The 9,893-nt window shown below is 37.2% G+C and overlaps 1 protein-coding gene across 1 annotated transcript in view; it reads right to left on the bottom strand.

Annotated features, from left to right (window-relative positions):
- Positions 1 to 339: 339 nt before the first annotated feature.
- The window catches only part of LOC131776309 (relaxin receptor 2-like), a 41,871-nt gene continuing 32,317 nt past the window's right edge, over positions 340 to 9,893 (bottom strand). Inside the window, exons 14-27 of the mRNA XM_066174601.1 lie at positions 9,260 to 9,331; positions 8,659 to 8,730; positions 8,418 to 8,489; positions 7,469 to 7,540; positions 6,204 to 7,203; positions 5,844 to 5,928; positions 5,494 to 5,556; positions 4,927 to 4,995; positions 4,768 to 4,827; positions 4,409 to 4,477; positions 4,240 to 4,299; positions 3,708 to 3,770; positions 2,185 to 2,245; positions 340 to 439 (exon numbers count right to left, since the gene is read on the bottom strand). Coding sequence (XP_066030698.1) covers positions 340 to 439; positions 2,185 to 2,245; positions 3,708 to 3,770; positions 4,240 to 4,299; positions 4,409 to 4,477; positions 4,768 to 4,827; positions 4,927 to 4,995; positions 5,494 to 5,556; positions 5,844 to 5,928; positions 6,204 to 7,203; positions 7,469 to 7,540; positions 8,418 to 8,489; positions 8,659 to 8,730; positions 9,260 to 9,331 — 1,918 coding nt within the window. The remainder of the gene's footprint in view (positions 440 to 2,184; positions 2,246 to 3,707; positions 3,771 to 4,239; positions 4,300 to 4,408; positions 4,478 to 4,767; positions 4,828 to 4,926; positions 4,996 to 5,493; positions 5,557 to 5,843; positions 5,929 to 6,203; positions 7,204 to 7,468; positions 7,541 to 8,417; positions 8,490 to 8,658; positions 8,731 to 9,259; positions 9,332 to 9,893) is intronic.

The following is a 9,893-nucleotide window of genomic DNA, read 5'->3' as shown; positions in this document are numbered from 1 at the left end:
ACCACACTACTATTCTAGTGGAATTACATCATAATCACATAACCTGATATATCCAAGTCACCGTGAGCAGGTATTCTAAAAATTTCCGGAAACTTCTATTTCATAATTACTTCCCATAACAGTTCTTGGTATTAAATCCTTTCGTTAAGCCAATTGACATATCTTATCGTGTCGGGGATGTTTTTAAGACAGCCAAAGATCACAAAATTAGCAAAACAGTTTTTTTCTAACTCGAGTGTCTTATATGCTTAATAAAAAAACGAGATTGTGGATTTCTAATTGCCATTTCTTCTTGTTAAGATGCTTAGAATTTGTAATAATTTCCTCGAATTTAACTGCTTATAGTTTTGTGTCCTCTTCAAAAGTGTGTTCTTCAAGGACAGCTTCGGTAGCCGAAGGTGACTTTCGACGCGTTGAAAATCTTGATTTTTTCCCTCGTCTGTAAAAAAAAAGCAAAACAAAACAAAAAGCAAGACAAGGAAAAAGAAAAGAATTACTAAATCGCTATTATCTTGCAAAAAAATCATTTGTGTAAAAAGCCACGTTCTGTCATTTACTCAGTCAGTCAATCAGTCAGTAAAACAGACTATCAATCAATCTTTCGGTTGGCTGCTAAGTTGGGCACACACATAGCCAGTCAGTGAAACAGTCAATCAGTTTTTCTGGTGATTGACCAGCATTCATTCAGTCAGTCGGTCAAGTAGTCAGTCGGTCGGTTGAAAAGTTGCTCAGTCGTTTTGGTCAGTAAGTCAAACAGTCAGTCAGTCGGCCATTGAGTAGGGAAGTTAGTGAGTCAGTCAGTCAGTAAGGTAAATGAATAAAGGGGTAAGTTTCTAAAGAAACTGTGGTGCTGCGTCGGTGGGAGAGTATAGCAGGTAATTTAGTGTTAACAACTGGGTTGAAAACGTAAATTAGCCACCGTAAAGAGTAAAAAAGCTGACGTTTCGAGCGTTAGCCCTTCGTCAGAGCGATTAGAGGAATTGTGGGTTGTGTGTGGATTTATGTGTAGAAAGTGGAGCTACGCCATTGGTGGGAATATGGTGACGAGAAAACAGGAATAAATTAGTTGAATGAAAAGCGCTCGTTGATTCCGTGGGGATTAAGGGTGCCGATTTGAAATATAAATTTTTGTTCTAGTGTTTTACGGCTTTCCGAACTGCCTAGATGTAAGGAAAGGCCGCAAACTGCCATATGCTGTTTAGAATGATAAGGAAGATTAAAGTGTCTAGCGACTGGCTTGGATGCGTCCTTGTCATTTCTTTCCACATCGCGAGGGTGTTCTCGGAATCGGTCACCCAGTCGTCTTCCTGTCTCGCCGATGTATAACTTATTGCAATAAGTGCATGTTATGCAGTAAATAACATTGGCGGAGGTACACGTAAAGTGATCGATGATCTTAATGGATCTTTTGGGTCCCGATATTTTCTCTACGTTATGAATGAAAGGACAAGTTTTGCATCGTGAGCGAGCGAATTTAAAAGTTCCAGATTGGTCATTGGTTTGAAATGAACTCCTGACAAAAAAGTTGCCTATGTTTTTGTCACGTTTGAATGAAACAAGTGGGGGTTGCGAAAAGATAGTGCCAGTCTCTGAATCGTTTTGGAGTAATTTAAAATTTTTAAGAATGATAGATTTAACTGCGTGGTTGTGAGGGTTAAATGTAAGAGTAAATGGAATGCAATCCGTGTTCTCCTTCTCGGCCGTTTGTAGTGCTGCCTGTCGATCGATTTGTTGGGCACGGTGGTAGCCCGCTTGAACGACAGAAACAGGATAGCCGCGTTTATCGAAAAACTGGCACATTGCCTCTGATTTTTCGGAAAAATCAGAGTCGTCACTACATAAACGACGAAGTCTGAGAAACTGTGAAAAAGGTATGGAGTTCTTGACGTGTGATGGATGTGAGGATGAATACAACAAGTAACTATGTGAATCTGTAGGTTTGTAGTAAACACTAGTACGTAAGTACACTAGTACACTAGTAGTAAGGTAGGTCCGCTAGGGACAGTCACTCTTTCAACCGTTTAGCCAGTAGATTAAGGAGCTTCCTGGTGGGCAAATAAGCCAGTAATTAAAATAATTCAGCGGTTAGTTTGTCGGTGACAACGTCCATCAACTTTGGGATACGAACAGGATGTCTCTCTCAAGGAAAGTGAACTTGTGTATACCCTGCTGCTCATCACTTACTTCTTTTCAGTGGAATGCCTGAATTTATCGTCTCCTTTTTTCAAACTCTGGTTCTGTTTTCCTAACATGAAAAGAACAAAAAAAATTAAATCACATATTTGACGAGGTACTTAATACACTGTGGCAACTGCTTAACTTGATGGCACTGGTTAACGACATTCTAAATGTAATTCTCTTGAAAATTAGCTTTTATGTAATAGGATCAACTTGGAGAGGAACTTCTATTTGCTGGACTATAGGGTGATTCTGTTATTTCATGTACAGCATTCAGGAGAATGGTTTATAGTATTTATTAACTTTAATTTGAACATAGAGTTTTTATTATATTTCTGTGCACCATAATGCATCTTATTGTGTGGTGCAGAAAAAAAAAACAATTTTTCTGTGAACTCAACTTTCCATCTGATTCAAATACGTGATACGAAATTTCTTTGCGTTTATGAAGAGACTTCTTCCGGTTGTTGTAATCGGAACTTTAAATTTGTGATTGAGGTCGCTGTGAGCCCGAGAGAAAATTACGTCGTTTAAGAGACTCAGAAAGTTCAAGCTCTTGCCCTCCTTGCTCTTTGTTAAAAAAAAAAAAAAAAGAAGACACAAATAAACAGAGAACTGTGGGGTAATCCGCATGGTGATGCTGGAGAAATAAACCGAATTAGCTTCTTTTTGTTTTGCTTTATTGGTTTGTTTGTTCTACCGAGGTATTCCAAATAAATTCGAAGCAAAATTTGTTTTATTTGATGAAGCAGCAAATAAAGGAAAAATGAATAAAAATACGAACGAAAAAAATTTTAAACAAATTTTTCTGCAAGATGTCGGCGAAACGAAGAGGATATAATAATGATAAGACTCATCGAAATTCGCACCAGAACATTGCCCTTTTTGCGAAACAAACCCAAAGCCAAATTAAAACGGAAAAAAAAACCTGAAATACGTTGCTTTCGTGGTCGTGATATTGCATTCACCAGGTATCAAACACTTGTAATATTACACATAATTGATGGATGTCAAACTTAGGGATTTCTTCAGTGTTTTGTCATTTTCATCTTTTTCTTGACAATTTCTTGAAAGAATTGCTTAAGAATTGTAAAGCTCCCAAATAAGAATTACATGAGTCTATACTCAACTGGATGTTTTCATACTTATTGCCGTTCATTTTGTCCGCAACCTATTATGGAAAATCTCAACTTATTGCACCCAAATTTCGCTCATTTGTATTAAAGAATTTTATCTCTTAATCTTCTTTGAGGATAATTGATATCCTTTGAGTTGACCACCAGTTTTAGTGGTAAGAAAGCTAACTGAGAAATTAAAAGCTACTTCATTCAGAGCTTAGCAATGCGTGAGGGAGGTAATGAGATTCTTAACTGATCGATACACAGGAGAGCTTGACAGTCCTTAGAAGGTCCGTCCATTTCTAATACAGCAACACTGGATAAGTTGTCAAACAAACAAAGAATAGCGACCAATTTTCTCATGGAAATGATAGGCTATAGATTTTTATTAAAGAAGGTAAGACTAGTTACCTTGATTTGGATCAGCATACCCAACAGGTGCCGGTTCGATTCTTTCGGCTTCATCAAGTCCTCCTTGAAACAAAAAGGTAAATACTGTCATTCTTTTGTGTTTTAGACTAATAAACAATATTGTACCTTATTTTCCATTATCTTAGTATCGGTGATTGTTTCAGAATCAAGTTAGACTATTTTTTTTTCTGTATTTCAGATAATGACAATGACTGGAGAGAAAGAAATTTTTCAAAACTTTTAAACCTGACAAAATTGTCTTAGAACACGAGATTCGTAGAATTTAGAACTAACGTAATAAACGATGAATGTTGGATAACTATAATGATGTAAATTAACTTTATTGATTTGTGTCTATGAGAATATCCAGCTGTTCCAGATCCCTCCAGAGGTACAGAAAAAGATAAAAACTATCATTAATACAACATATTGTAGAGTCTTGGCAATATAAACTAACAGAACAGCAATGAAAACTTCTGTACGGAACTGTTATTTATATAAAGATGACATAAGAGGAGAAACTTTAGCCTACCCTGTTGTGAATGACGCACATCAACATTTGCCACTTTGATAACTACACCCTCGACTTCCCCTGGAAAAAAATATTAAATAAAACATATAGTCAGAGATTGCCACTGTGTTGTGATTCTCAGTTTTCATGATGTCCGTACTGTGTTCTTTAAAAAGAAAAAATGTCTTACCTCCCAAGCCGCCATGTTGTTCAATGTCTTCCATGCCCTGTTGGTTCAGTTGTTCTCCATCTCCTTGGCCTTTTTAAAGAAAGCAAAGAAAAAACAAGGTGAACGAGCCAGGAAACAAATATGAAATTTTGTAATGAACGCAGAACGAGATTTACAATTTCAAACTATTAAAACGTAATGGACAAGAAAGATTGGGTAATTAAAATGATAACAGTAAACTTTATGTGTGTGTAAAGAAATATCCTAAAGTCACAGTTCCTTCAGTTATAGAGGACACGTTACGAAATCGCCAGAGGTACAATATAAACTAACAGAATAGCACTGAAAACTTTACATTGAATTAGAAACTCTAGCCTTACCTTGTTGTGGATGATGCACACCAATACTTGCCAGTTCAATTTCTTCACCCTCAATTTCTCCTTGAAAAAGGGGAGTAGATAAAAAATTTACACAGACTAACCCTCTGCCCTCATTTGAAATTTTCATGATATGTTAACTGGCACCTAAAAGGTTTTTACCTTCATCGCCTCCATGTTCTTGATTGTCTTCCATTCCGTGCTGGTTCACTTGCTCTCCCTCTCCTTGGCCTTTTTAAAGAAAAAAAAAACACGAAAAGAGGTTTATGAAAAAAACAAACAGGAAACCTAAAAATAATAGAGAGAACGAAAGTACTAACAAACGAAAGAAGGAATAGGTTCTATAATTTGAGATTAACGTGATGAACAAAGAAGGTTGGATGATTTATTAGAAAGATAATAATAAACTCTATTTGCGAGCACGAAAGTCAGCAGTCAAAGATCCCTCCGGTAACAGAGCACGCAACAAAATCACCAGGGATACAATTAAAAACAAACAGATCAGCAATGAACACTTCAACACGGTATTTTTCTTCCAGACAAGAATAACATTGGATTAGAAAACGCAGCCCGCCTATGCACACCAACATGTACCAGTTCCATTTGTTCATCCCCACCTTCTCCTTAAAATGAAGAGGATATAAGAAAATGTTTTTAGTCACAGATTGCCCTTTATTTCCCTCATTTACAGTTTTCACCATGTTTCCAGAAATAGGTGTTAGGATTTACCTCCCTCGCCGCCTTGTTGTTCATTGTCTTCTATTCCCTGTTGGTTCGGTTGCTCCCCATCTCCTTGGCGTTTTAAAGAAAAAAAAAGAAGAAAAGTCAATGATCGAGTAGTTCGTACAACAAATGAAGCGACCAATAAAAGAACGAAGGAGCGAACGAATGAATAAATGATTGAATGAATGCCTCCATGCATGTATGAGTGAATTGATTTATGAACGAGTGACTGAATGAATCAGTCAATAACTATATTTGCAGCAATCTGTTAGTTTACACTGTTGTTCGGTTTATTTCTTATTAGGAGCTGTTAGCTGTATTTTTACTTCTTCAAATATGTGATAATTACATCGCACCTTCCTGATCACGACCACAGCAGGTGAAAACGATCTTCAAGTAGTTCCAGACTTTTTCCATTTTGTTCTTCAGAATGCCTCTGACCTGGATACGCAATAGTCAAAAGCAATCGAGATTTCGCTCACTTCCTTAACTGGGCTCCGATGAAAAATAGAAACTAACGTATTTCTGCTGTGCAGTGCTTTTAAAACAGTGTCAATGTCAATTGCAAGTAAAGAGAGCAGCCTTGAGCAATATTATACACTGCTTCGAGTCGGCTGAAAACCATTACCCTTCCTGTAACTAACCATTATTAATCTACTTACGGATCTAATTTATTATCTTGATTACTTATAATGGATTAAAAGCGCAAGACTTACCTGTTCTGTTGAAAAGGTGTACAGGATAGGATTCAAGGCCGAATTGATCGGAAGGGCAAACACAGCAATCCAGACAGCGAGGTCTCCTTGCGCTTTGTAAGACTTCTCGATGATGGTCCTCATACCAATCACTATCACCGGCATCCAGCACACACAATCACTCAGGATGATGAAAAACACCCGCCTTGCAAGAGCCGTTTCTCTCCTAAAGTTTGCTCTTCTGGCCTGGATCTCTCTTTCAGTACCCTGACGGGCCAGTCGCCGGCTAGATAAGTAAGACTTGACTAGTATCATGAGATAAGCACCCATGATGAACAAGAAAAAAGCAAAATTCAAAGCGAGAAAGATAGCGACAGAATACTCCCAACCTGCCGGCTTATCAGGAGTAAGCTGCAAGGGCAGACATACCACACTTCTACCATAATAACTATGGTACCTGAAAGGGTCTTCAAAATACTGAATACCAAACATAGGCAAAAAGGCCATAAGGAAGCCAATTGCCCATATGATGATGCACAGGATATGTGTTGCCTTTGGTTTCAGAGAAGCACCCTGATAAGGAAACACAATATTTTTAAGCCGATCAGCAGATATCAGTGTCATCATCATAACCGACACCTCACTTGAAAGGAGGGAGATCGCTCCAATTATTTGACAAGACAAACCAGACCTCCACTGGAAGTCATGCAAGTAATACTCTCCTCTCCACAACAGATCTTTAGTGCCAAGAGAGACCAGGTAAATACCCATCAAACCATCGGACACTGCTAAGTGGAGCAACATGATAGACTGTACCACGTTCTTTTCTTTAAAGATTACTCGCCAAGTGATAACAAACACTGCACCAACCAGAGAAAAGATTCCTATCGCCCATATACTCTTTCTTGGGGCAGAATTCTTAAACATGCTCTCACAGTTGGCAAAGTCGTCGTTGTATGTGAAAGCACAGTCGGCGTCCACCTTGTGCAAATGACAACACATCAGATTTGTGTCAAAACTCCTACAATTGTAAAATATCATCCGGTCAGGAAAGTTATTTCATTAAGTTTTATAGACCTTGTCGACAAAAGCTTGCTTTTAACATATATCAGAAACTGATTGCTGGAGTTATCCATGGACTTGTACAAAACATTTTTTTAAGAATTCGAGTCTTCGATACTCATATCAAAAACTTAGCTTGAATGTCTCGAACATGTTGTCTACTCAGAATATATAGCTTTGCTCAAAAACAAAAAATTTGCGAATGAATTTTATCAAAATCTTACACTCGCAGTATATCCTTCAACACATCGAAAAAACCAGATGGAATCTCCCTCATCTTGTTGTACTGCATATACCTGGAAATTAAAAATTAATAGATAAAAATATAATGATGAAAAGCCGCAAAACTCCACAACAAAAATTAATCTTTCAAATATGTTCTCGTAATTCCACCAGTGTCAACGAAATCTTTTTTCATTTAACTATTTTATTCTTGTTTATCTCGTTGCCAGGTTCCCTCTACTCGCGAAGCTTCTTTTTCCTTTATATAAACCACTTACAATTTACAATTCCTCCATTCTTAGACGAAGGGCTAATGCTCAAGACGTCGGCTTTTGAGGCTCCTCAGACTGGCCAATTTACATCACCAACTCAGTTGATAATAGTTAAATATCGGATGAGATTGACCATGATAATATTATAACGCTAAGGTCTGAGTTTCCCGCCGAAACCATGATATCATGGGAAAACCGAATTCAACGACTGTTTTATTGTACATTTTTAAAACACTCTGCAAAAGACATCTCTCTGAGTTTGCAAAAGTTTCAGGACGTTACGCTGACGAGGGGCTTGGCAATTGGTCAGACTTTGAACTTCACTTGATAACCCAATGCCTGATGCAGATATCGGTTATCATGTCAACTTCACACGCTTATGTATATTGACTGTACGCTCTAAACTAATCAGAGTTTTAATATGTAATGACACCAAATATCTTGAAATACCCCACACTAACGCAGCACCAAAGTTTCTCCACAAACTTACTCCCTCTAAGCAAATAATCAATCTGCTGGCAGGAAAGTATTTACCGGTGAGTTACAGATAAAGTGAGAAGCTTTGACGACAAAAGCATCGTTTTGGTGTGTTTCCATTATATTTCAATAGTTTGAACACCTCAAGGTAACCAGGTTCGTCTCACAACTTGGTCTTCACTTGATTAATTATAAAACTCACAGAATTTTCAACTGTCTAATTTCTTTGAAGTTGTCGACGGAGACCTGAGTCATTTCGTTTTCAACAATTTCTCTAACAAAAATAAAGTGCAACAAAATCATACAGAGTAACAGGAAAGGTGCAATGTTTCGACATTGATGTGAAAATGATCATTTAGAGGTAAAATTAAATGCATTCAAATGTCATGATATGTTATTTCAAAAACACATTACTCACCAAATGAATTTCATAGTTTACTTACATAATCAATAGCTGCTTTAAGCCTTTAAAAATTCCTTGTGGGAGGTATCTGAGTTTGTTTCCCGATAGATAGCTAATGAAGAAGAAAGGAAGAAAATGAAATGAATGTTGAACATAACGGATTAAAGAACGGGACATTAGTAATTGTTTTCATAAGTAGGAAAGAGATTATGAGAATATTGCGATATAATTACGAGAAATGTATGGAGAAAGATAATTGATAGTCTAGAAATCAGGAGATTTCTGTTATGGAGCATCGTCAGTGCTTAAACTGCAAAATGTCCAAGGTTGTATGACAAAATATACCTGGTACTGAAAAGCCACTTGTCCAAACCGGCCCATCTTATACAAAAATCGCCAGCACCAAGAAAAGGAACCTACGCAGACCCTCATCATAAATTAAAATCAGGAATTCCGGGAAATAAAACAATGTCTTAAAAATATGGGAAGGTAGATCGGAGTGGGCATTTTTCCACTTGTAGTATTGAACAAATTTAACATTTAGGCCAAGTCATGCTACCAGCACGATAGGACATTTTCGCTTTTGATAGATGCCTAGATTTAAAACTTGTGCGATACATAAATGTTCATGAACTACTCACAGTTCATTCAGCTCTACCAGTCCCCGAAACTGTTTAGGATGCAGCTCCTTTAAATTATTATTTTCAATTTTTCTGTTGAATTGCAAATCATAGTTATGCTCTTGGCCAGTTTTCTTTTCATTTAAAAGTTGAATGTAATATCAGCGGTCAGTACTAAGTGTAACCTTCGGTTGAGTGTCCAAAAGCAAGAGCCTGAGTGGATCACAATGACAAATCAAAGCAAAGGCAGATTATGGATTCAGTCTACATTAAGGGTACACACCATCCAGGCACCAGGCTTAAGGCGCGGGAAACGCGAGTGATCAAGTGGCGATTGGTTTTAGCTTGGTGTGCGATTGGTTGAGAGGGTGGCACAGGTTTTAAGATTAATCATAGAGGGAATAAAGTAAAATGAGAGCAATCTTTGATTACTTTTGACAATGTATAAAATTAAATTAATTTGTGTTTGACCTCAGTAGCTCCAAAATTATCGAATTGAAAAGCAATTCTTAGAAAGTCCCCCTAAACAACTATATCTTCGTACTTTACATTGGGTATCTTTTGAAATTTTCTGTAACTGTTTTCGTTTCCTTTCTTGTTTGTCTATTTTTTTTTTTTACTCCAAAATTCAAATTCCCCATCATCGATCGATCAA

Source organism: Pocillopora verrucosa, chromosome 1 (genome assembly GCF_036669915.1).
Source record: "Pocillopora verrucosa isolate sample1 chromosome 1, ASM3666991v2, whole genome shotgun sequence".
NCBI classification, from domain to species: domain Eukaryota; kingdom Metazoa; phylum Cnidaria; class Anthozoa; order Scleractinia; family Pocilloporidae; genus Pocillopora; species Pocillopora verrucosa.
This window is presented reverse-complemented; position numbering and strand designations above follow the sequence as displayed.